At 51.4% G+C, this 25,751-nt stretch overlaps 8 protein-coding genes across 8 annotated transcripts; 4 read left to right on the plus strand and 4 right to left on the minus strand.

Annotated features, from left to right (window-relative positions):
• Positions 1 to 291: 291 nt before the first annotated feature.
• Positions 292 to 788, plus strand: N7496_004948 (uncharacterized protein; the record flags this gene model as incomplete). Its single annotated transcript, XM_056697877.1, has 2 exons — positions 292 to 381; positions 462 to 788. The coding sequence occupies 2 exons, from the start codon at positions 292 to 294 to the stop codon at positions 786 to 788; spliced, it is 417 nt and encodes a 138-aa protein (XP_056556402.1).
• Positions 789 to 956: 168 nt separating this feature from the next.
• Positions 957 to 1,751, minus strand: N7496_004949 (uncharacterized protein; the record flags this gene model as incomplete). The annotated part of the gene is made up of 1 exon (XM_056697878.1): positions 957 to 1,751. One exon carries the CDS (start codon positions 1,749 to 1,751, stop codon positions 957 to 959), a length of 795 nt encoding a protein of 264 aa, XP_056556403.1.
• An 836-nt stretch (positions 1,752 to 2,587) lies between these two features.
• Positions 2,588 to 4,260, plus strand: N7496_004950 (SMP-30/gluconolactonase/LRE family protein; the record flags this gene model as incomplete). Its single annotated transcript, XM_056697879.1, has 8 exons — positions 2,588 to 2,752; positions 2,814 to 2,968; positions 3,030 to 3,223; positions 3,286 to 3,393; positions 3,452 to 3,661; positions 3,720 to 3,816; positions 3,882 to 3,961; positions 4,043 to 4,260. The coding sequence occupies 8 exons, from the start codon at positions 2,588 to 2,590 to the stop codon at positions 4,258 to 4,260; spliced, it is 1,227 nt and encodes a 408-aa protein (XP_056556404.1).
• A 720-nt stretch (positions 4,261 to 4,980) lies between these two features.
• N7496_004951 (Yae1 family protein) lies at positions 4,981 to 5,688 on the plus strand (the record flags this gene model as incomplete). The annotated part of the gene is made up of 1 exon (XM_056697880.1): positions 4,981 to 5,688. One exon carries the CDS (start codon positions 4,981 to 4,983, stop codon positions 5,686 to 5,688), a length of 708 nt encoding a protein of 235 aa, XP_056556405.1.
• Positions 5,689 to 8,641: 2,953 nt separating this feature from the next.
• N7496_004952 (uncharacterized protein) lies at positions 8,642 to 10,330 on the minus strand (the record flags this gene model as incomplete). The annotated part of the gene is made up of 1 exon (XM_056697881.1): positions 8,642 to 10,330. One exon carries the CDS (start codon positions 10,328 to 10,330, stop codon positions 8,642 to 8,644), a length of 1,689 nt encoding a protein of 562 aa, XP_056556406.1.
• A 4,810-nt stretch (positions 10,331 to 15,140) lies between these two features.
• Positions 15,141 to 17,931, plus strand: N7496_004953 (uncharacterized protein; the record flags this gene model as incomplete). The annotated part of the gene is made up of 2 exons (XM_056697882.1): positions 15,141 to 15,161; positions 15,460 to 17,931. 2 exons carry the CDS (start codon positions 15,141 to 15,143, stop codon positions 17,929 to 17,931), a joined length of 2,493 nt encoding a protein of 830 aa, XP_056556407.1.
• A 1,231-nt stretch (positions 17,932 to 19,162) lies between these two features.
• Positions 19,163 to 21,279, minus strand: N7496_004954 (potassium channel family protein; the record flags this gene model as incomplete). Its single annotated transcript, XM_056697883.1, has 3 exons — positions 19,163 to 20,903; positions 20,956 to 21,065; positions 21,121 to 21,279. 3 exons carry the CDS (start codon positions 21,277 to 21,279, stop codon positions 19,163 to 19,165), a joined length of 2,010 nt encoding a protein of 669 aa, XP_056556408.1.
• An 864-nt stretch (positions 21,280 to 22,143) lies between these two features.
• On the minus strand, positions 22,144 to 23,973 carry N7496_004955 (putative pH signal transduction protein PalI; the record flags this gene model as incomplete). The annotated part of the gene is made up of 4 exons (XM_056697884.1): positions 22,144 to 22,148; positions 22,206 to 22,405; positions 22,459 to 23,716; positions 23,784 to 23,973. 4 exons carry the CDS (start codon positions 23,971 to 23,973, stop codon positions 22,144 to 22,146), a joined length of 1,653 nt encoding a protein of 550 aa, XP_056556409.1.
• Between the last annotated feature and the right edge of the window lie 1,778 nt (positions 23,974 to 25,751).

The raw sequence follows: 25,751 nt of genomic DNA on the forward strand, positions 1-25,751 counted from the left end.
TACTCTCGAGCCTGGACTGGTCCGAATCTTGAATCTTTGGGCTTTGATCGGGGTGGGACTCGATCCGGGCGGGTCGAGGGGCCTCGATTTTTTGCAGTTTGCATTGCATCGGCGTGTCAGAGCTGAGCTGGACGGGTTGCAGATTTGGTTATAAAGAGGGCGAGCCCTGGCATGGGTTTCTGTTTTACTTCTTTTTTTTGTCTCTGTGTTTCTTAGGGCGTGCCATTCGTTTTTTTTATTCTTGTATATAGCCAGCCCTTCGTTAATATTCTATTTCACCCTCTATTCAAAATGCGATTCACCGTCCCACTCGTCGGTGCCTTTGCCATGGCTGCCGCGGCTGTTCCACACGTCCCCCGCGAGGTTCTCGCATATAGAAGTGTACGTCTACCCTATAAGAGATTAACGCTCTTGTATTTCATCCGAAAGAATGAATATCTAAATGATGCCGCATGATACAGTGGGACCTCCGCCTCCTCAACACCGCCATCCCAACCTGCAACCCAAACAACTCCAACCTCGACGCGAGTATCTACCACCGCTACGGTCGGTACGATTCGGCCTGTCAAATCCTGGAGACTGATTATAATGCCACGAATGTGAAGAGTGTGTCGTGGAAGAGTCCTAGTGAAGATGACTGGCATGATCTGTGCATGTTTAGTACGGAGGATTGCTCGGGCGGCGAGGCTACCCTGTTAGGCTCGATTACGGATGGGTGGGAGGTGTGTTATCCGTATAATGGATTCCGGGGTTGGTCTGTTGTTGCGCATGGAACTGCTTGTGTTTGATATGGGATTGTGGATTGGAGAGTACCTATGGGTGAGTGGTCGTGGGAGGGGTATACATAGTAAGGTGGAAGTGTAATTATGGAGTTGGGAAGTTATTCATCTTACGATATCCATATAATATACAAATCATGATGGATATGGACATGGTTATAGTCACCTTCCAAAGAATCATCCTCGAGTATTCGCCTTCTCATAGTAGTCTACCACCTCCCGCACCGCCAAATCAAGTATCAACCGCGAATAACCAGCATGCAACCGCATCACCCAAGCAGGAATAATCTTCTGCCGAACACCTTCCTCCTCAACAATCTCATAGTCATGAGCTGCCGCAAACCTCACATCCACAACCCGTCCTTGCCCGGGGACCTCGTACGGCTGCGAAACACTCATCTCATGTCGACCCCCAGACATCAGTCGCCACGGATACCCCCATCGAGCAATCTTCTCGAAGAATAGTCGCGGCTCATCCGCCATATACCAGGCAATCAGCAACCCTTGACTATCTGCATCAGCACCCGGTGCACGTTGGGTATAAGCTACCCCGTTAAGTAACTCCTGCGGCTTGTCATCTGGACCGGCTCCAAAGCCCTGCGCGCCAATGTCACCGGGGCTAAATGACATTCTGCTGAAGAGGCCGAGAATAGATGCTTCCGTGCGAAGTACCCGACTTCCAAGTACAGATCGTGCCCATGCTTCTTCAAGACTGATTTGGTCTTGCTTGCCGGCGGGTTGAGTACGCGCTTCCAGGGCTGACATGGGGATTCGCGCCGCGAAGATATCGGCATACGCGCAGTGCTGAGTCTTGGGGTTCTTAGGTACCAGGAGTGCTTTGCTTGCACTGTCTGAGGCGGGGAGGTTGGGGTATTTTTCTTCTAGGTGGGATAGACCGCGATGGATGCCGTAGAATGTTGCGCCGGTGGGTGCGGCGATGTAGATAAGGCGGGTGATGGGGTGTTTCATCATGAATTCAGGTAATACCACGGAAGATTTGTATGTTGGGATAGTTGTACACTGGTTATTCGGGGGCTTTCAGGATGGTTTCATACGAGAGTGAGATTTCTGTAGCTTCAGTCAGGATTAGACCGTCATAAGATGGGGGCCGAAATGGACCGAGTCCGATGCCTTGGGCAATCGCATAATGCTGGCTACTCGACATCTATAGCTGGTAATCAGTTAATACGACATGAAAGTCATCATATTGATTGTTCTCATGTAACCTTTTGCGCCTTGAATGTCCTGGTCTACATCTCAATTGCATTGATAGTAGCGGTGAGCCAGGAACAGAGATCGGGCCACACTCCGTAGTAGGCTTTAGCCCATCCCGGGGAGATTTACTTCCCGGTACAATAAATAACGCAATGAATAATTAACAAGTTAGTGACTAACTATAACTCAGATAAATGCTGTCATTAATAGAATATCAGTATCTAGATTAAGGTTTCTATTTTGCCGTGCTCTCCAACACTTTGCGGGGCAATCGGACCAACTCCGAAGGATATTCCAAGCCAAGGCATCGGCCAACTCAACTCCAATCAATCCCTTCTAGCAAGTGGAGAAGCGGCAGGGCTCACCTCCTTCATTGGCACCAGACCAACATCCGACATCATCATCGACACAGGAACGCCGTGAAGACTCGCGGTTCCCCCACGCCTCTCCGCGACGCCTCCACGCCTTCCCCCGCTCTTGATCATACCTTAAATACCCAAGCTTTTTCCGGAAGAATCGAGGCGATGTCTGCAGAGACCAAAGCACAATCTCCACCTGTGACAGGTACTCTTCACGATAGACACTGGGTTAAAATGACTGCTGCTTCTGTTCTCGTGGCCGGCCTGGCGCTTTTAGGACCTTCGCTCTTGTCTCGGGTTGAAGGGAGCGAGCTTCCTGCCCAGGCTCAAGTCATTAATCAAAGAGCTTTCAATGTTCTTAATACGACTCAGCCTCCGGCTGAATTTAATGCGGATAATGTATGCGATCAATGATCAAACCAATTCTCTCTCTAAACATGGCTGATACTATCAATGGCAGATTTTCGTGCCTCCGGGACACTCGGAAGATAGTCTTACCAAGCGTCCATTCCACGTCTATGACGACGAATTTCTAAAGGTCATTGGAAGCAATCCGACTCTGACGCGAATTGCGCACTCACCAAAGGACCCTCTGTTCCACGAGGCTGTCGTCTGGTAAAAGATCCAAGCTTGGCTATAAGAATTACTCAAATGCTGACTTAGACGCTCCACATAGGTCCAGAGAGACAGACGAGATGTTCTTCGTGCAGAATGCAGGCGCTAAAAATTCCAGCACTGGTCTACACAAGTCGGCCATCATCGAGAAGATATCTCTAAAGGACGCAGCTACCGTCTCTAACAAGAGCGATGCTTCCGGTCTTGTCAAAGTCACCACGGTACCCTCGTCGCCGATGGTGATTAACCCCAATGGTGAGTAGCCATCCATCCCAATCAAGCATATAGCCGGTTCAATACTTACTTGTGATAAACAGGTGCCACCAACTATCGAGGAGAGATCATTTTCACCGGTGAAGGTCAGGGCAATGACACCCCTCCTGCATTGTGGTTGATGAACCCGCAGAAGCCATACAACACAACTGGTACGTAGCGAATATGGTATCCAACAAAACAAGTGACAAATAATTGACACCTATCCAGTCATTCTGAACAACTACTTCGGTCGCCAGTTCAACTCCCTGAATGACGTATCCATTCACCCAAAGAACAAGGATATCTACTTCACCGACACTATCTATGGCTACGTGCAGGACTTCCGTCCCGCTCCTGGTCTGCAGGATCAAGTCTATCGACTCAACCCTGATACAGGCGCTGTGACTGTTGTTGCAGATAGATTTGATCATCCTAATGGTATGTCATATTACCCAGTCTCATTAACTGATAGCATCATTCTGACTTGTGTTGAAAGGGTTCACGTTCTCGCCCGATGGCGAGTACGCGTACGTCACCGATACCGGTATCAATTATGGTTTCTACGGCATGAACTATACTACCGCCGCTTCGATGTAAGTTCATACAACTGAGCCCCGGACAGAACTCGTGGATAGGAGCAATACTAAATATCTACCAGCTATCGCTTCGACGTGAAGAAGGATGGTACTCTGGATAACCGCAAGGTCTTCGCCTTTGTTAGTCCCGGTGCACCTGATGGTAAGTCAGCCAAATCCCACCGTTCAAACATACTCTTTTCTTCTTTAATATGATATACTTATCAACTCTTGGTGGTAATAGGCATCCACTGTGACTCCCAGGGCAATGTCTACGCCGGATGTGGCGATGGCGTCCAAGTCTGGAATCCCTCAGGCAAACTCATTGGCAAGATCTATCTGGGAGCTACTTCGGCAAACTTCAACTTTGCTGGGAAGGGAAGAATGGTTATTTGCGCGGAAACGGATCTTTACTATGTTACGTTGGCTGCTGAGGGGAGCTTTGTTGAGAGTGAGATGTAGGGGGGCAGCCGTATACCAGGATCGCTGGGAAGTATATACGAGCTAGTCTGAGTTGAGACCCTTGATTATATCTAAAGGATTTCTCGTCGTATTTTTCCTTTCTCCACCACGCTAATATGAGTTTGCTTCCTCTTACCTGTGTGACTTCTACGATTGCCCTTTATTCCAGACATTTGAACGCGTTTCTACTCGCTATGCTGAAGGTCGGACGGGCTAACTGTAAGTTAAACACCTGATAAGTATACATACTCGGGAATTAACCCAGTTCGAATTTCTCTATTCCCGTCCCTTTTTGTCCGCTACCAAAAGGTCTGTATGTGGGCACAGGAGTATGATCGGACCTATTCCTTAGATATTCGGCTCACCTATAACATTTACCAGGACAGAATGTTTATCGATGACCCTAACCTAATTAGGCTAAATCTTGCAGCACTAATTCTAGAGATATAATAGGGGACTCGTGATAGTTATTACTCTTGATTCTATACTGACGTCACCCAAAATTCGGGGCCCAAATGTGGAGCCGCTACCAGCCGATCTCGACTTTTTTTCCTTATCGCACCTCCCACCACAATCGTCATTTCACCATCAACCGTTGGTATACACTCAGCAGTCTCTCTGTTCAAAGCGATACACTGCGTACCTGTGCAGGCGATGCCAACCTCGACAAATACAGATTCCAGCTGTGCACTTTCTGCCCCAACATCCCCCGCCACAACCATGAGCTCTACACACAGCGATGCCAACCCCGCAGTCGACAATTCTCTAGACGACATCTTCGGCTCCTCGCCACCGCCAGAGACCAGAGAGGTGCCATCGGACTTGCGGGATGAATCTACGTCTACGGCTGAACCTTCCGATCTACCCTCTCTACGTCGTCAACACGTTACCGCGGGGTACCGCGACGGAGTCTCGACATCCAAAGGCGAACACGTCCAGCGCGGCTTCGACGCGGGCTTCCCTGTTGGAGCGCAATTGGGCATGCGGGCTGGAACGATACTTGGTATTCTGGAGGGTATTACGCGAGGACTAGAGGACCGGTCCGTTTCGGGTGTTGTGAAGAAACCCGTTGCGCGGGGAGCGTCAGGGCCATCGGCGACTGATGAGTCGCGGTCGGCGGAGACGGCAGAGTCGCGTCGTCGGTTGAGAGAGGAGGTTCTCAAGATTTATCTGGATGCTACCAAAGCATTGGATGTGCAGTCTGTCTTTGCGGGTTCCGATGTAGGGGCTGGTTCGGGATCGTTAGGGTCGAATGCGCCCGGTACGCAAGCAGGGGAGCCCGCGGAAGCTCAACTCGGACGGAAGGGTGACGCGGTGGTCTCGAAGTGGGAGGGTAAGGTTGCAGTGCCGCAGTGGGAGAAGAATATGGAGGCTTTGGAGATGAAGGACAGTCAGGGAGACAAGGGCGCGGCGGTCGAGCGGAGCTGAAGGCTGAAGGAACAGCACTACTCAACCTAGAAATTCTACCCGGTTATCATGAGTGGGTATTTTTCTCTGTGCCAGCTGTTTACCCGAAAAGGAGCTCTGCTTGCTGGCATCCTGGAAGGGACTTTGCGCTGATGCACGCTGCAGTCGAGCGGGCCACGCTGTCTTCGTTAGGCCGCCCGTTCTGCGTCCCTGCACGGTCGCCTTTCCCAGAGACCTGGATGGCTTGTTGCAGAGACTGCAAGGAGGATATGCAGGACTATATACGCAAGATGATATTCGCGGAAGGCAGTTCCGGCGGGTGTGTCTTTGAAAACAGTCTTATTTCTCCGAGACACATGGTGGGGCACACGACTCCTTTCCCGTGCAGGGGAGGCGTTGCCATTGACTTATGAGAAGTTATTTATGAGTGGCATTTTGGCTGTTGAAAGGCAATCGAGTTTGTGTGGGAAGATGGCTGGGGAGTTGAATGGATGTATCAATTCGATTTGTATAGAGGGGACCCACTATATGGGTCAATGGTGTTTGCCCAACTCCTCGAGGCAAACACACAACCCTGCTCTTCGGCTTGCTGCGGGATTTGATTTGTTATGCCGAGGAAACTTGGGGCCGAGCAAACGCCGATAGATCTGAAACTCCCAGCTCATCGGGTTTCGGGGAAGTCATCCTACGCCCGGCGGACTCGTCGTGCCTTGCGTTTACGGGCCGATGAGTCCGGCTCAAGGAGAGTAGAACTTTTGTACTGCCTGTTATTATGCTCTAGCACATGGAAACCTCTACTGTAAAGGTTGTGATCAAGTAATACATTTGTCAGGAATTTGTCAATGTGAGATTTGAGCAAGTACGAATGCAAATGAGTAAATCTGATATCAACTCTAGCTATTTGATCATATTCCATCAAAAACTCTACGACAAGGCTTGCTCCCCCCCCCACCTTCTAGCTTCCATTCGAAAAGCTAATTACAGAACCTAAACCCTCTAGACCGAGGTAAATAAGTACAGGAAAAAGTACTGCATGGCGTAAGTCTAGATGTCAAGAGCGATGCAAGGGGGCCGTTTAGTCTAAACTCACTAGTCGTCCAAAAATGGAAAACTAACAACACGCGAAAACAACGCGTAACATGGCATTGATTTAGTGTTAACAACAGCATTTCACGTCGATAAATGTCTGGGATAAATTGTCACTGAAGAAGCCGGATCCTCGAATCGATGGCGAGGTAAAGTGAGCCTCCTGGCCATTGCGCTGCTAATAACTGCCCATCACGAAACAATAAGTATTTGAGGGCAATGAAGCTTTTAGAGGGGCAATTGATGGGCAAACCATTCCAGCCACATCTTGTTTAGGTTCTTCATTAATAACAATAGCCTGGGTTATTTGCATAGGGCGTAAAGCCGGGTATAATGTACATGGACTATTCTGAAGCTATAAGGATCAACATCGATGAAAGCAAAATAAGAGTAGTCAAGAAACTCTCCTCCGCACAGTGCAGAAAGAGCCCTTACTCGGAAGAGGAGAAAACTACATTGGACTCTCGAAGAGCTAACCCATCGTCCTACAATCCATCCTATCCAACCACAACCCTAAATGAAGCTTCCCAAACAAGCCCCCAGAGCCCTATGAACACAAGTACGAACGACGCGTTCACCCTCCCAACCCCCTCACTCTAGAACCATATCCCTATGCAAGAAAGAGCATGCCAGATCTGACACATCCGCCGTTCTTCTTCAAACCCCCAGTAGCAAGGATGACCACCCCTGCACCTAAACAATATAGGAAAGGTCTTACACACAATATCCAGGAAAAGCCCATAGCTTGGGATGGAAACTGCTGCAGTGTACTTTGATGCGGATCGGCGGCTTGTCAGACCCGGCTCTGCAAGAAATCTTAGACATGCGTCTACCGCAATTAATGGGAATAGTGGCAGTACAGGACTTGTGGTGGAGATCTCCACTGTGGACTCGGGCTTGGCGAGTATTGAATTATGGCGAACCCCCCGTGCATACCGAGGAATCGGGGTGGATCCCGAGTGAAACAATAGTTGGATAGCTGGAGATATGATTAGAAGGGGGTTGTAGTTGTATTGGTACATGCTGGGTGACATTGATGAATACTTCGACAGTTATACTGTGGCTGTAGGGCAGACCTCCAGCATTCCCTGATCACCAAGACGATCACCTAGACAACGACGTCGCGGGGTATGAAGAGCAGGATGAATTATGGAAGTAATGTTTCATTTTCTGCATTTTTGTGCAGGAGATCATATTCGTGGGAATCAATGTGTAAACAATATGCTTTTGATGCGCCAGATAGAAACCAGGAAGTGAAATGCAATCTTGAGTAGCCGTACACCGTATCCACTTTATAACATTATTGTAGCAATTCAGACAGAAAAGAGACAGAAACCTGGAAAGGTTAAGTGTAAACAAATCAAAAGGAAATGACGTGAGACAAGAGTCGCCAGTGTAAGAGGCCGTTCAACACTTTGTGACAAGGTTAGGGAAAACCGATAGTGTACAGCGCCGGATGGCGCAGTGAGATAAGAGCAAATAGTTAGAGATAAAACAAGTCGAGGTAAGTAAATGAAAGAACGTGAGGCCCGAAGGGCGAACAGTAAGGAAATCATAGCCAGAGTAGTTTTGCTGGCAGTGTGGATCATCCGTGACTTCGTGTTTGTAGAGTCGCCGAGAACATGGTAACATTGCAATCCGGGAATATGTCCCGGGCAATCATTAAGATCGTTTTAGGGTGGGTTGAGAGCAACCCGGAAGCATCAAAGCGTTAAGCGAGTGTGAGACGTGTTCGTCATCATGGAACACATGAAAACATGAAACAAAATAATGGGTCCGTTGGGAGAATCGTTGAATGTAAAGGCCGTGGTGATAAATTCTTGAAAGCAAAACGCCGGGTCCCCAAGTCCACCAGAACTCCCCGTGTCACCAGCCGTGAGGGTATCAATCAGATTGTAGTCGTGGTTTTGGTAGCTGCTTTGTGGCAGCTCAATGAGCGAAGGGAATCGAGCACCCGCTTGAAGAAGGGTCGTTGGTCGATGGGGTCCTCGAAGGGTATAGGGGAATGTTGCTCATAGCACATCGAGGTTAACTTATCGGTCTCTTCCTTGATGTACTCGGAAGAGTCTGATTGCTGACGGCGCCTGGAGCGAGCCTGCACAGCGGCTGCAGTTGACCGGTCGATATCAGAGTCGCGCAAGTTACCATTGCTGTTGTTGCGAGAGCGGGGTTTGAGAAGGGATGTAGTGGAAGGTGCGACAAGGCGGAGGGTTTGAAGAGGGTGATTAGGTCGCAATCCATCCCGGCTGGTACTGGGTCGGTCGAGGCTAACACCGCGGTATGGTTCGGGCACAGGGTGACCAACCGCATCATCGGGCATGCAAGGGAATTTCTCTGGGGCCTCGTCGTCCAGCATAGCCTGGTGCAACCTGGGCTGAGACTTGGCAGCACGAAGCTTAGCACGGCTTCGAACCTTTCGCAGCGTGTCGATGGGCTTGCGGGAGAGAGACTTGTGTCCAATTGACTCGTTATCAGAGTCGGACTCCCAAACGGAGTGCTCACAGTAAGCATCCATGGTGGAAGTTGATGGTCGCTCCATGGATGTGGCAGTCCATTGGCGGGAAATGGGTGGAGAGCTAGCCGATGGACTGGGGATAGGGCTGGGGCAGTCATTGGCAGGGATGAACAAAGCCTGTTCAAAGTGCGTGGCATGGGGCTCCATAGTCACTGGGTTGATCAAGCTCGGTGGTGAAATCATTGATGGGTCCAATGGAGGTCTGGTCCCAGGGCTAGATTGTTTCCTCCGAGAGCTATGGGAGCTAGGCCGACGCGAAAGGTTGGGCAAGGTAGGGTGAGGTTTCCGCCGACGAGATGACGATGACATACTGCCCGATAGCTCGTACTTCATTGTGCTGGTTGAAGGGGTATTCGCGCTATCGGCAGATGGAGTAGTGGGTCGAGTCTGTGCCTTGGGGAGTGCAGGCACAGGCGGAGGTGGAGGCAGTTGCGTAGGAGGAGTGGAGGCAGGAAGGTAGAAAGCACGACGGGGCTCCGATTGTGCTCGCTTTGCGTGGTGGTATAGCTTCTCAGTCGCCTTGATCACCGCGTCTGGGCAGGAAGCGGAGTATGTGGAAGAGAAAGAGCTGCTTGGTGTGAGATCGGGGGTAGTGCTGCCAGTCTGGACCGAGCTGAAAGACTCGTGGCTGCTGTGAAGAGGCCTGGTCTCTTCCTCGGTGGACGATGTATAGCGATGGAATCTCAAGTTGTTCTCCAGTTCCAATTGTGCGATAGTAGACCGGTCAGGACAAAATTGGCGAGACGACTTGTGTAGATCCGAGGTGCTCCTCTGGTGTGTCAAAGAAAGTGAATAGTAATTGCTATTGTCGTCGCTAAATCTCTCATCGCGGATTGCTGGATTGTAGGAGTTCCAGGCTGATGGGGTGGCAGCTAATGACTGCTCGAGGTAGAATGGATCAGTGTTGGACTCTTCCAGCACCTTAGGTCCTGCTTTGGGGAGATATGTCGATGCTCGCTTCAGTGGGGATGGTGATGGCAAGCAAATTGTAGATCCTGATCTGTTCCAATCGGCGTGTAACGCGTCCAACTCGCCTGGACAGTGATTATCTCCGCGATCCATGGACTATGATGCCAAAGCAGGGTATGGGATGTCAACGGAGACTTGGACGCGGGGTCCTAGGAACAATTGATCATGGAACACGAGAAGGAGAGAGGAGGAGAGGGGAGATTTGAGCCGAGTCAGGGGATGGTTGCCAGAGAAGGAGGAAGAATGAAAGCATCCAGGGTGAAGGGTATAGGTTTATAGACAAGCCCAAAAATAGGGCTTGGCAAACCCCGAGAGAACCGCAGTGGCTGTCTGTGCTTTGGTGGTCATCCCAGTGGCCGGGAATAACAGATGCATGCCAATGCAGGTAAACAAAAGCACCGAGGAGCACGGACGATCATGACCTATCCGACCTTACATGACGTTCCCCTTTCCGCTGTGTAGGGATGGGGGATGCAGCAAGGACCGGCCTGCTGGGCAGTTCCAGCAAGGGCGGCGGGACGGGGGATCCGGACAAAAGAACGCAGTCAAAGAGTTTGGTGCTTTTGGAAGATGGATGATGATGATGATGATGATGTTGAATTATGGAAGTACTGAATGTACAGAGTTGATGTTCAAGGGAAGTCTGGTGGTGGAACATCTGACACCACCTGACTCGGCAGACTTGAAATTCGAGTTTCTCATTTTCTCCTCCACTCTCGACAGGTACCGTCATATCCTCTTCTTTGTCTTTTTACAACACCTCTATATTACTGTCTCGTAAACTGACTGATGGATCTCATCTCAGCACGCGTTCATGTACCCGGTTAGCAGCCTCGCCGGTACGATACATCGAGGAACCTACACAGACCGCGGTGCATTCGATACAAAGCCCACGCCCGCAGCCTGCCAGCGTCACCAAAATCCCATGCAGAGGCTGGGTTGGCGGGAGAATGTGAGATATCAGCCTTGCCCGTCTCCTGGGACCAGACCAGTCCCGGGGAGGCCTTTCCGGATCAGCCACTAAGCTCATCGAGCCCCACCGATCGCCCTCGTCCGTGTCGACTCGGACTGGCCGCCTGTGGCGAAGGTGGCCGCTGTCTCGAACAGCCACAAGACGACTCCTGGACCACCAAAGGGTCCCTCCCCTCGGTGCCATTCCTTAATTCCCCATTCCTGGGAACCGTGCAACGGCGTTGGACCCGAGCTCGAGAGCCTCAGATGGCGCTCGACAGCTTTTGCAACGTTCCATCTCTGGAATCGCTGGGCTTTTTGGGTTCCCCGCACTGGATTTAAATCCTACTATCGTCATTCGCAATGCCCAAACACCCAATTCCAAGCCTAGTACGCTACTCTTCCCGTCTGCTTGCTTTTTAGCAGTGGCTAGCTCGAGTCCCACGTTTACTTTTTCCCTAGCCCTTGTCACCCCTCACCCGTCGCAACACCGACCGGCTTGCCCCTAGAACCTGTTCCACTTTGCGTGGACGGGGTTTCAACTGTTGTGTGTCCATCAGTTCTGGACCCTTAACTGGTTGAGCTTTGAGCTCGACTTGCTCCGTCCGTGCAGAACTCCCTTCGGGCCCTTTTGCCCTGGGAGATCTCCGCAAGTCGCCGGATCCAAGTTCCTAACTTTGATGGTGCATCAAGGGTTCTCTAATCTTGCCGCCTTGTCTGGTTCCCGTCCCCTTCGTTAGGGCGGCGCTCCATGCCCGTTTGGGCAACTTGTACACTTCGTAATAGTCGACAAATCACATTTGCGAGCCGCGGATAGTCAAAGCCGCGATTCGTGCTCCTATTGGCTCTTTCTCGAGCCTGTGCTCGAATGGACCAATCGAATGTGGCGAGTTAGAAAGACAACGCGACCTTTTGAAGTGTAAGCTGTCACCAACCTTAGTACTGTAGTGTCGTTGGCTGGCAGTCTGGCCATCGGAGCCGATGAGCGTAGTTGTATATATGATATCACTCTACCACTCTCAATCTCCACGGCCCCATCAATCTGAAACTGGATCTCGATCTCACATATTCGATTGACTGGGACGACTCGTAGACGAGCCGATGGGGCTTCATGCACTGCGCATTTTGTACGAACTAACTTGCAGTATCCGATAAAGTGTACACTAGTTCTCTTCTTTGCTCTATCCTTTGCTTCCTTTCGAAAAACCAATTCTTCAGCCCAAGCCACTCCCCACATTCCAATGAAAAGTTTGACACGCATCCCATCCCGTCATACATACAGCGGAACAACAGACGGACCTGCCCGTCCCCCCTGCACCGGCTGCATCGCCAGATCCAGACTCGCTGCAGCCTATGAGCCCCAATCGAATAGAATCACTGTTTACATGTATATATATCTACGGCCTGCGTCTATAAACCCCTGATTGTCAAGGAAACAAGCTGTCTGCGGCCTTATCCTCCGAAAATCCATGCACCCGGCGAGCGATTTACCAGGCCAACGCTCGTCACTGCATCGCCCTCGCTTTATTCCGCTCACATTCTTCTTATGCTGGGTATATATTGAAGTTGTAGTGCAGTTGATGACTGTTGATTATTCATGACCACCACCTCCATAGGAAGATTTGACATTCGATCCTAAAGGGCTCACCGTGGACTTATTCCATTATATCGGGTTTACCAGACCCTCGCTGCGAGCTTTTCTCCTCTAGGAAGGGCACCTTACTCCATGGTTGTGAGCACGTTGGATGTCACTCAACTAGAGTAGTTGACATAGATACGGGCAGTACCAAGCAGGCCTTCTTCAAATCAGCTACCTATCTCCCTGTACCCCTAGAAGAACAAGCCTATACCCAGACATAACAAACCTTAGACAATGAATCAAACCTATCACCCATCTCCATACCATGTCTCAATATATTCCCACCATCTCCCACCTCCCAATTGGCACGGACAAGATCCGGAACCCCGAACCAAAGCACAAAGAACCTGAAACACTCCCGTCTCCCCAGAAGGTCCCGGCGGAATAGCCTTCCGTCCCGATCTCGCGATGCCCTGCATCCTCCTGCAAGCTCCTGCAAGGCATACGTGAAACCTATCTCGACATTGGGACGAATGGGTCCGATCAACTTCTTCTTCAGCGTCTGCATCCACCTCTGCATCTGCGCTGTAAGAAAAGAATAATACCTAGATCTGATCTGATCGTCCTTTTTTTCTGGGAAAGGGGGCGTATCCAATCCGCTAGGCTACGTCCGCGATGCACCGGGTGAAGCTTCCCCGGTCCCCTCGCTCTAGGTTCCAGGGCGTTGGGTATAGTATCCGCGTCAATAAAGCTCCGATGAGGATTCCTTGCAGGGGAATTTGTTCTGGGGCAGGGGTCTAGACTTGGTTGTCTGGTATATAGAGAAGACGCGTTGCTAGTGTAGTGTTTGTTTAGATGTAGGTTGTGCCAGGGGCAACCAGGGAAGGAGGTTCTGTTTGGTGCTGTTGGTTGAGTATAGTTCATTTACCCCTTGGGTTGAGATGACTGATTTGAATTGACGGGGACCCAAACAGAGTCAAGCAGAGTTGGCCAGAGTTGACTGGATTTGAGTTCATTTGGTTGGCTTTACCCCTGATCCAAGTGAGACGTTCGATCCAGAATTTGCATGTGGGGTGCGGAGAAGTGGTTATAGTTCAGGTCAGTAGAGTTTTTATCATGGGGGTAGAACTAGAGCGATAGGTACTTGCTCTACCGTTTAGATCATGCCTTGAAGATGAGTGCCTGGATTGCTCTAGCTTTGATCAAAGCTTCGGCAGTTCCTGGTCGTTCAGTCCGTAGTGGGGGGTTAATCTCCAAAGTGGGGAAGAGCCGAGCAGTTCGTCCCATCTTTCGTTCCTTAAATGTAGTCCCAGTGGAACGACTGGGCCCGATCCCAATGGGTTTCGTGTTTGGGAAAGAGTATTCTTTAGTCAGTAGTCCCCCCGTTGTTTTCTCCTTTCGCACTGACTGAATTTCTGACAGGAATCGGGGCCTAGAGGTGGGGGATTGTTTGCCTCGGGATTCTTTGGGGTCCGATAGATAGGATTCCAGGCTAAGAGACTAAAGATGTGGCTACGTAGTTAGTGCCCGATTGCCAGCGCATCATTATTATACAAGCTGACAGGGCTAAGTAACCGAAGTCAAATCTGGGTCTGGCTACATCCATACATAGGTACTGCCTCTGTGTAAGTATACCATCTGGATACACTACCCTCCGTATGTGACTATCGCAACTAGCTGTATTGTATTTCGTCGCCTAACCGTGGCACTGGGGATGGAGTCTAAGATCGGCACTTTGAATGGCCCAAGTAGTCCCATGGTAAATAGTCCAACGAGTAATTCTGTACAGTAGTTGTTCGTCGCTCTTTTGTCGTGTCCAGTTTGCGAGTCGAGATCTGCCTGAGGATTGTGGCCAGACTTGCTTCACTTTCTATCCCACTCCAACTTGTCTGCCTTCACTAAGGTACTAACTATACACTCACGAGCCTTGAGTTGCTTCTGGTTATTCACTTCCTACCTTGTCACTCTTTTCATTCCGTACCTATGACGATTCTTCCTTTGCCCGTTCGTTCAATTCCCGATCGTCCGCTGTGCGACCGAGCCAGTTCCGGTGCAGGCAATTATTGAGCTCGTGCTTCTCTTGCCTTGTGCAAGATCACTACTAGTAGTGGTCCCTTGCAAGTCGAGAGACCCTAGTTGACCTTTATCTCTCTCTTTTTTTTTCTGTTCCTAAAGGAACAAGAGAATTCTCCGAGGGAGAGAGGGACCAACATTCCTGCTGTCATCGCCGCGGGATCTTCCCCCAACTTCGATTCCAATTATTCCACAGCCTCAATCTTTCGCCCAATTCGTCCTCATATTTTTCCCTTTTCCTTCCAATTCACTTGATTTCATCTGGGACTGGCTGTTTCTGCGCTGCAGCGTAGGCGCTGGATGGTCCGCGCGACACGTTTGGTGCGCTGCAGCTCGACCCCAGCCATCTCAATTAAACCAGCCACCACGACTTCCACTTCTCTCCCCCGTTCCCTCTTCCCTCTAGTCTCCATTTCTCTCGGTAACTGAAAAAAACCCCCCCATTCCAACCTTTATCCACTTGAGAATCTCTTGTCTCTCAATTGCTCCGGGGTTGACACACTACTGTCGCTGTCCACAGCCTCACGGGCTGCTTGTTCACAACCTTGCGCGGAAGTGCTTGACACTGCCATTGCGATACGCCCTTAGGGCTTGACAGCCTCCAGCTCCTGGAATTCAGTCAAACCTCACATTGTCTTCATCTCGCCCATTCCTTCAACCCGCACCAGAAGTGTCTCACCACACTCGCCGAGCATCTCACGAAGTCTACGACCGTCACGACCCATCTACGTTTACGACCTTTGCGCAGCAGCGCCAGCAGCCATCTGCCCCCCGTCCTTCTTCCTCCAATTCAGTTGATTACCGTCCACCTTCGGCGACAGATTCGCAGCGCCCTCTGCGTCGAGTTCGCCGCTCACCCGACGTTCGCCAATTGCCGCACCGTCGCACTGTCTCGCACGACGCATCGAGTAGACAGCCGCCCCAACCACAGCCAGCACAGCAAATCCCAGTCCTTGTTCAGCCGAGTCTAGAAGGCGGCGTCGCAGGAGTACCGCCGGCTCTCTCCGAAGCTCATACTGACGAGAACGGGTCGACCATCGACGATCCGTACGAGCTTCTCAATTCCTCGTACTGGCCGCGGAGAACCACCGGTGTTTCATCGCGAACTGCCTCGGCCATTCTCTTTGCGCTTGAAGAGGCCATTCGTCGCCCCTTCGCTTTCACCACAGATTGGGACGAAGCGAATGCTTCTATGTCCGATATGGTAGGCGTTGCTGGTCCCGCCGCGCCTGCGGGCAACGGCCGTGTTTCAAACGGTGGCTCGCGGGTGCCTCAAGCTGCCCCGGCTCCGATCCCAGCTGCAACTTCACAAGCGCCGAGTGGCGTTCGCACCCCGACAGACATAATGAGACAACGTCGAGATCGGGAGGCTCGTCGCAAAGCGGAGCAAGAGGCCCGCGAGAGGGAACAGGAAGAGTTGGAGAGACACCAATTGGAGCAGGAGCAACAGGAGCAAGCTCAAGCTCAAGCTCAACAGTATGCTGCTGGCGCTGCTGATCCAGCTACACAGCGCCGTGGCCAGCCGCAACGAGCTCCCAGAGGCCCTCAAGCTCAAGTACCTCCAGAAAATGTGGCTGTCACAGCTCCAGGGCCTACTCCTGGTTATCGTCCTACCACCAGTACCGGACCGACAGCTCCCAGGCAGGACTATCAAGCTCTACCTTCCCAGATAGGTGGTCATGATATGTCCGGCCAACCGCCACTGGCACCTTCATCAAGTCAACAGCATCTGGGGCCAACTGCTCAGCATGCTCGCTCGCAGAGTGCAGCCGCGGCAACGGGACTTCAAACTGGGCCAACTGCTTTCTCTAAGTCTGCACCGGCTCCTGCCAGCAACCAACCTGGTGGTACCTCACAAACACTCCAGCAGCCACGCCGATCCGGTTTCCCACATGCCTTTGAACGGTGGGAGACACTTTCCTCCCATTGGGAGGGTCTCACCAGCTACTGGATCCGGAAACTCGAGCAGCATAATGAGGACTTGGAACGTGATCCACTTAGCCAGCAACTCGCTCGCCAGATCACCGACTTGTCTGCCGCGGGTGCCAACCTGTTCCACGCCGTCGTCGAACTGCAGCGGTTGCGTGCTTCTTCGGAGCGCAAGTTCCAGCGCTGGTTCTTCGACACTCGTGCCGAGCAGGAACGCTCTAAGGAGGTCCAGGCGGACCTTGAACGTCAACTGAAAGCCGAACGCCAGGGCCGCGCGGACGCATTCGCCGCCGCTCAAACGGCCGAGCAAGACAAGACCCGTGCCGAGGATCTCCTCCGCGAGATGCGACGCGAGCTCCAAATCTCCAAAGAGGAAGCTCGGCGCGCATGGGAGGAACTTGGCCGTCGCGAACAAGAAGAGCGCGACAGAACCAACTCCCTTCGCAACGGTGAGCCCACCCTCGTCGGTGGTGTTCAAGTTGTCCCCATGGTCCAAGGCGTCCCCAGCCGTCACACAACCCGTCCACCAACCCGTGAGGGCCCATATCCCGGCGGTCCAACAGCAACCTCCATGGGTACAGACTACCCGGGCAAACCGACAGCCCCCAGCACGAGCCGCACATACTATGACGAAAACACGCCCATGTCCCCAACAGGCTCCGATCCATTCATCGAGCCTAAGAAGACGGATCCCCCGGTCTCCAAGGCACCCTACCCACCCACCAGCCAACTGTATCCGCAGGAGCCCACCACGGCATCCTATCCAGCCCCAACCTCCGAGCCCGACGCACACTCGTACGTCGGCAGCAGCGAGGCCGAGGAAGAATACACCGGGTACTCACGCGACAACACCCATCCCTTCAGCTACCCGGCCGCACCACCCTCGGAGGGCAGCGACGAGTACGACCACCACTACACCACCGACGGCGCGTACACGTCCGGCGGTAGCTCAGCGCCCGTCCACGCACCCTACCCACCGACTACAGCCGACTATAGCGGCTCCGGCTGGGGTGTTGGTACAGGATGGGAATCCGTCACGCCGCGCCACCGTCACCCGACGCGTCTGAGCGACGTGCTCGAGGAAGATGAGCCTAGTCGTACGAGTCCCAGTCGTGCTAGCCAGGCAAGTCGGAGTATCCAGGGCGCAAGATCTGACTTGTGAAGTGGGAGATTGAAAACCTCGATAGATAGAGTCTGAGACGGGGGCGATTGTGTGTTCTTCATCAGTTCCTTGCTTTGCATCTGTGTCTGCGTTCGAAACATGCATGCCTGCATCAGATCTGGATCGGGGTTGCGTTGCGTTGCGTACATAGAAAATGGGGGGCGGCGAGGCTGCTTGCGCTTTTCTCTTTTCTCTTTTCAATTTTTTTTTTTTTGTTTTTCATTTCCTTTCATTTTCTTTGTTTCCTAGGTTTCTCATATCACGAACGAGCGTCTCTTCTCTTGCGTTTTCAATTTTATCCTCTTAAGACTGAGCGAGGTTGCCCGTCTTCTATGTGTCCCTCTTTCTCATGGCGTTTTGTATTTACCTGAAGCAGCTTTTTTGCTTTGTTTTGTTTTGTCTTTGGTTTTGAGTTTTCAATGGTGATAATACCTAATTGTCCATTCGAGTGCTTTGCGTATTTATTGAAGGTCTAAGTATGACGTATGGCAGTGACGCCGTTGGTAGGGTTAGGTTACCACTCGACTTCTAGACTTTAAAATATCTTGGGCATTTCTACCTAGCATTTGTTTTAATCTTCAGCGTAGAGTTTTAAGGCTATGCCCGACAGATCGTCCTTGGGCACCTATGTCTGGATAGCGCGATCTAGGGCTAGGTTAACCCTTGAACCTAACGATAATTCACTGTTTAGAGTGGATTAGGTAGCACTATTGTATCTGCAGAATGCAGACGAAACAACTATCTTGACTATATTTCTAAATCTCCTCTTCGCAACATATTTCATTCCTGGCATTCGTGTTTCCATAAAAGTTGTATGGGGCAGGGAAATGGAATGAGGGGATGGTTTGGCGATATTTATCGCGCAACCTCGGCAGCCGTACTCCCTTCGAAAGCTTAATGTATATTTTGCCTACCTATCTCCTCTTCCTCGGATCAGAGTGGTAGGTACCTAGGTACTGCCATGTACCTACAGCCTGTCCAATTATTGGCTGAATGGCATGAATTTGTTGTTCTAGCATAGTCCGTTGGTGGTACCCACCATGCGCAGGGAGAGAGGAATGCCGCTGTCAGGACCTCGATTCTTCTTTCAGAACATCATCCGTAAACTGTATACCTTCACTTCAGACCTGCATTTGACTTGAGACACTGAATTCTGATGAGTTTGAAAACTTTCGCGTGATTTAGGATAAAGCTGTGCATGATAGGTATAGATGTCTCCTCCGCGGTCTATTTAATCCTCCTCCCTTGCACTACCCGACTCAAGACCCTCATCACCTCGATCCCCAACAACAGCACTACTCTCAACCTCATCACCCTCATCCGGCGAATGATAATCACGACTAGCCATCTTCAACTCCCTCTCCAGCGCCTCAGTCAAAGCATTCAACAACCACTCGACCTCGCTCTTCTCACCCAACAACGGATTCTTCTTATCAATCCAGCTCCAATCCCGAAACTTCTTTTGTCGTTTCAAATCCTGCTTAGCCTGCTCTGTATCCGACTCATACGGTGGTTTGTGTTGTCCCGAGATAAGAGCAAGATAGTATTCCCACTCGAGATAGTCGAATTCCTTTGATAGGTTCTTGGTGGCGAGTTCCATCATTTTGCGAATCTCTCGGAAAAGCAGGTAGTGGTAGTGGTGTACGTTTTCGGCGGCGATGTCGCCGCGGCGTCGGGCGGATTCTTCTCTTTTGTGTTCCTCGGCTTCGACTTCGTGGCGGCGGGCATTGAAATCATTTCGTTCAGTGCCGTTGCCCGTGTCGGTGAGGATGTCTTGAGAGGCATTCTTCTCGCCTGTGGTTTCTTGGAGCCATTTGTCTGTCCAGGAGATGTGGAATATGTCCTTGATACGGTCGTGGAAGGGTTCATCGCCAGGTAGGATGGTGAGTTCACCAATGAATAGAGTGATGTCCTTGACAAACCGGATAAGGGTGTCACTGATGTTGGAGATGAGGATAGTGATGGTTGGAACGGCAAGAAGGGACCAGAAGACAAAAAATGCCTTTCCTAGACTGCTGACCGGGTAAAAATCGCCAAATCCGATGGTGAGAAGCGTTGAGTAGGCAAAATAGAGAGCCTGAAAGTACGTCCAGTGACGATGATCCTCGGAACGCCAAAAGATAGCTGCACCGATGAGCCACAGTGCCATCCAGACAAGCATAGATGTGATTAGCGAGAACCACTTGTGTTGCACGGTTGCTAGTTGTCGAACACGTCGCATTGTGATAAACTCTCGCTTTTGTCTCTCGCGATCACTAAGCTCATTTTCCTCATTTTCATCAACACGCAGGTTCGGCACCAAGCGATTATTCCGTTCCGAGAAAGCCTGCTTCACTAGGAACTTGTGAGTGCGTGCAGTGAGAAGATCGGCAATCTTTTGTCGTCCATGCTCCAGCATGAGCGTCCGAATAGAAGAGATAATGAGACCGAGAATCACAATACCCCCAACTGCGTAGGGAAAGAGGAGCCCGCGACCAAGATGCGTAATTGGAACAAAGTTGCCGATACCGATTGTGAGTAGAGTGAAATCAGCCCAATACAATGCATCCATGAACTTCCAGCCTTCGATTCTGGCGTAGACGGCTGAACCTCCTAAAAGGTAGATGAACAGGATGATAGTCTGTAGCATCAAAGTCCGTTGACTGGTAGTCAATTTGTACTCGCGACTGTAGTGTCCCTTGTGGGCACCCCACGCGGTGACAACCAGCAAGGATGCGATGATGAAGTAAAGCCCAGCAGCAAAGGTCCCATAAAAGTATGCCTGCGTATACATGTGCCCAGAATTTTGCGGTTCGTACATGAGTACCCCCAAGCCGATCAGAATACCGAGCAGCAGAAAAGATGATATGTACCATCCGATAATAATGATCGGCTGAGCGACCTCGAACCGGATGCGCCGTGCCATGTTCAACGAAAGCGCCAAGTTTGCAATGAGTGCAAAAACAAGAGAGACTGCATTGAGCGCGGTCACCCTGAAAAAAAGTATCAATATGCGGCAAGACAAGTTTCACGGCGACAGCGTACCATTTTGGATCAGTGATATCTCGCTCTCCGCCACCGGGGAGTATTTCCATGCGCCATGGCTGCGATAGAGAGCAGATACTGAAAGCGCTAGACATTGGCCCGAACGTGCCCTGGGGATGGGTTAGATCTGGGCATCTATTCCTACAAGGAATAAGGATTGCATACTGCGGCCAATGGATATGCTGTACTTGCAAGCCACCATCGCGCTGCATGGGGATGCGTTGCGTCTATCTCACGGGTATCACTCTTTTCGTCATGAGGTAACGTATGATCGAGAGCGTTGGCCTCGTCCGCAATGGCATCGTCGAGCCCGGGGTCATTCATGCTGTGTAGTAGTGTCCGAGAATAGGTCCATAGAGACGGGTCGTTGCGCCACTAGCGAGAGAACATCACGAAACAGGAGGTGAGATCGAGCGAGAACGCATGGTTTAATGTGTGGCTTCTCTAGTGAGAGTGGAAAAAGCATGCGCTGGGAAGTTAGTGGCGCTTGCCAAAATCAAGCTTTGTGTCAACAGCACAAGCGTGGCCGTCATGATCGGCGGAAAGCGCGACGAGGCCTGGACTACTCTGGCCGACGTCATATCACGTGCGGTGCGGAACCAGGAACAATGTTCCAGGTTCTATGAGCGGAGAAGATTATACTGTTGAAAATCCCTATTTATGGGGATGCAAAGGAAACGGTTTTGTAGATTCGGGTGATTAAGGGACAGATTACCCAGAGAAGCTAGACGAATAAGAAAAAAGGGCGGAGCATGGAAATTCGCACGAGGTGCTTTTCGTGTTAATAGAAAAAGGAGAATCAAGAAGAAACTAGCCAGTATGACATCGGACTCTGTACATCACGTCAACCAACTTCTGTACATGTCAAAAAGGAGAAAACAACTAGCATATGGTGTACCAATACTTAATTGAAAAGCAACAGTCGTGTACTTCGGGATCAGTGAGAGATCGGAGGGTGCAACGGCAAAGCAAGAAAACGAAAGAAAGAGCATTGAGACGAGAACCGCCAGGTAAGATCGTTAGACACCAAAAACTCCAATCTCCATCCGCATTGCCATGATGTTAGGGAGAAAATTCAATAGTCGTTCCAAGAAAACGTAGGTAGTAAGAGGATTCGAAGGGGTATCGCAGGAAAAGATGTTAATGTCGGTGGAATCGTAGGGAGAGCAAAGAGGATGAACTTGTTCATCAGACTGAATGTATGTCAGCAAAGGAATGAAACTGGTTATTTGCCTGCCGACGAGACTTACAATGACCACCTCCGGGGGTGAGAGAAGAAGGAAGCGACGAGTTCGGCTGTGGTGAAGGTCGACGGGCAAAGCGTGGGTCCACGTCTTCGTAATAGTTGGTGGAAGTTTTCCCAGCACCAGCGTGGACGGGCGAGGGAGACGGGCGTGGAGCGAGGCTGGATTCCTGGGCACCCCATCCAGCACGAGCAGGGACGTAGGAGCTACAATGATTAGCTAGGGCACAAGATAATAAACTCTTCAGGAAGAAACTTACTCAGTACGACTGTAAAGACTTGTTGGGCTCTCGAGAGGCGCGTGGGCACCATCGACGGACAACGCGTGCGGATGAGACCCATTGCCCATCGACGGCTCCGATTCATACTGGTCATTTCGGCGCATTTGAGGCTGCATTTCAATGGCTTGACCCACATTATCTGCAGACACAGCCATACCAATCGGTCCCGGTGATGGTTCGCGCATTGGGCCGCCCGGCGCCATTCCGGGTTGATCATAGTGGTCATCCATGGGCCGGCCATAGGAGTCAAAGCTGCGATTGGGACCAGCCGAATAACCAGGAGCACCGCGGGGGCCTCCACGGCCGGGCATCATGCCGCCACGGCCACGCGGTGGTGGGCCTCCCATGTAGCTGCCGCGGCCACCAGGAGGACCCCGAGGCGGTCCCATGTAAGGGCCACCACGTCCGTAAGCACCTCGAGGAGGATATCCTCCCCGGCCGCGCGGGCCAAACCCGGGCGGGCCTCCACCGCGTCGAGAACCCATGCTTCCATCAGAGTACTGGGGGCGCAATCTGGGATCCGAGGGGCTGCGCATCATCTGGGGATTACCATACGGGCCCGCAGGGGGCATACCGGCGTCTTCCTGAGAGCGATACGGAGACCCATATCGATTGGGAAACTGGGAATCTGGCGGCGGAGGGACGTCTTGCATTGCATTGGCATTGCGAGAGTTAAGCGGAGTACGGTCATCGTCGCTGGTCTGGGTCTCCGTACGGAAAGTGGCGAATGTTGGCCCTGATTCCGAGGTGGGAGACCCAGAAACCATGGCCTCCTTGGTTTCCGTCGCGACTGGCGCAGTAGTTATGGCGGCAGCCGCTGCATTCTGTCGATTGTAGTAGTTCTCGCCGCTCATCTCTGCGTTCTCAGCAATGCGACGCTTCCGTGCCTTGCGACTGACGAGGGTACGGCGCATGGCGCAAGTCACCACTCCGCACGAGACGAGGATAATGGTGGATGCCAGTACGATCCATCCACCCCATCGCAAATGTGGCACGAAGAGCAAAACATCAACCAGGAATGCGAGCAGAGTCACCAGAAGGGTGGGCAGGAGCAGAATGAGCAGAGCAAGCAGGAAGCGCGGCGAATGTGACGGAGCGTGGAAATGCGCGGCAGCGGCAAGGCCGAGGCAGACGAGATTGAGGAATGCTGCTATTGGATGGACGATCAGGATCGAGGAAAGCGATTTTCGAGTGCTAGAGGGAAGGTTGAAGTCGCCGCCGGTGCTATCTATATTGTCTGCAAGGATGGTTAGCTACGATGTGGAGCAGGAGCAGGCAGAAACGATATCGCGCCATGAACTTACTCCCCGTGTATCCCACATGAATCTTGGTACATTGATCGCCTTGGCAATAGCCGAATACACCGTAGTCGACATTCTTAAAGGTCGCCAGTGGGATGCCTTTGACGATGGGGGTGGATAGGCACGTCAATAAGAGGAGGGCGAATGCGATCAGCAGCAAGATGGTGAGGGGTGTTGCGGGTTTGAGCAACATGATGAGGGGAGGGTGCCAACTGGGGCCCCGGAACCTTGTCTCTTCAAGCTGGAGTAGAAACGAGTGAGTTCCAGACTTGTAAACGCGCACTGTCGATTAAGCGGAGAGCGATTTAACGGAGCATGAGGTTCGTTTGGGGGGGTCTCATGCGACCGGACTAGGAGGGGGACGGGGGTTGGAATTGGGGGCTGCGGGAGGAGGAGGATCGATGGACGAAAGGAGTGAAGGACAAGCACTGGGAAAAGTGAGGGGAAGCGAGGACGCAGGGTTAAAGGTTCGGAGCTAAAGCCAGCTAAGGCTAAGGCTAAAAAGAAGGGCAATTAAAAGAAAGACAAGAAGCGATAAGCCGCCATTGCGGAGGCGAAGGAGGAAACCGTGGGAGTCGACTCGTGCTGGGGAGCCTGAGGCATGGATTTTGACCAGGTGATGATAATGGGATCTTTACTCTCCTACCTCCAGATCTTTTAACGACTTTTAACCATTATACCGATGACGATTCCTCTTGAAACTCTACACTGTCTGAGATTGACTGCTTCTATTATTCTAGAACCCATCATCAGGCTGATCACCATTGCTCTCTTAGCCGGACTGCAGCAGCACTGATCCCTTCTGGCGCAGTCAGGACCGGGTCTCTCATTCGCTGTACCCCCGGGGGCGTCCTTTCGGGGTTCCCATGGGACCAACCGTGCCAAGCCTCATAGACAGCCGTTGGCCGAAATGATCTCTCAAAAAGATGGCGCAGGCGCACGGCCTAGGGCCCCGACAAATTTCCCAGCAGTGACAGACGGGAGGAGGACTATGAACGCGTCCGAAACCCCACATTATTCCGTCTTGTCTTGCGTTGGAAGACCGGGGCTCTGAACAGAGCTATTACTGTACGCGCATCGTAGAACGAGAGGTTTGAGGACTTGTGTTTGTTGGTTCCGTCATTTGCCGTCCCAATAAGTGCTGGACGCCCCCGACTTCCTTGGAATCTTAATTGGATAATTGATTCGGATCTAGACTACAATTCCAAAACACCACTGATCATTTATCATTTACTAGCGACAGATTTAAACACGATGAAACGGGATCTGCGCTGTGGAGATATTTCCAAATTGTGCAGAGAGTGGTCGCAAATTAAGGATCTGAAAGCTTGCAAAGCAGGATTTACCTATGCTCTTTCAGGGGTTCAACTCCCTTTGACTAGTCCTAAGTGATAGCGCGCTCGAGTCACAACAAATCGAAGAGCTCTGCTATCATTTCCCTGATATTATATTGAGCAGTGCCTGGACTCGGTCGACCGTCGGGGCCTGTCGCGCCATTCCACGTTTAAGATGAAACAAGCCGCGCTCCACTTATTAAAGCCAGGCTGATTGGGCATAGCGACTCTTAACTAACCTTCCGCTTGGGGTTAGATAAGGTTTATCGCACTGGGCAAGATGGAGAAGGAATTGCGCGAAAGCTTAGGGTAGCTGTGGGAGACAATCAAGCTCCATGAATTTGCTTCTTTCAATCCCAAGCTTGCGATCTCATCTTGATGGGTTCGGTGGTCGAGCCTAATTAAGCTTATGCAGGGAGCCACCCGCTTAACAATACTCCGTACGAGCAAGGGAGGTAAGATAGGTAGAGTCGAGGTTGCTCTTTGTGTTGCCAAGCCAGAGTTTAAATGACTCCATCGGGTTGAAAAATCAAGGATAGTAAACTCTACCAGCACTCAGACCCTGTCTGTGGGTTACACGGACACTGGGACCGTTGCAATCCCTATTCAGCAGGATGAGGAAATGTCACAAAAGTAA

The sequence above is a fragment of the Penicillium cataractarum genome, assembly GCF_028827025.1.
Source record: "Penicillium cataractarum strain IBT 29864 chromosome Unknown utg000004l, whole genome shotgun sequence".
Classification (NCBI taxonomy): domain Eukaryota; kingdom Fungi; phylum Ascomycota; class Eurotiomycetes; order Eurotiales; family Aspergillaceae; genus Penicillium; species Penicillium cataractarum.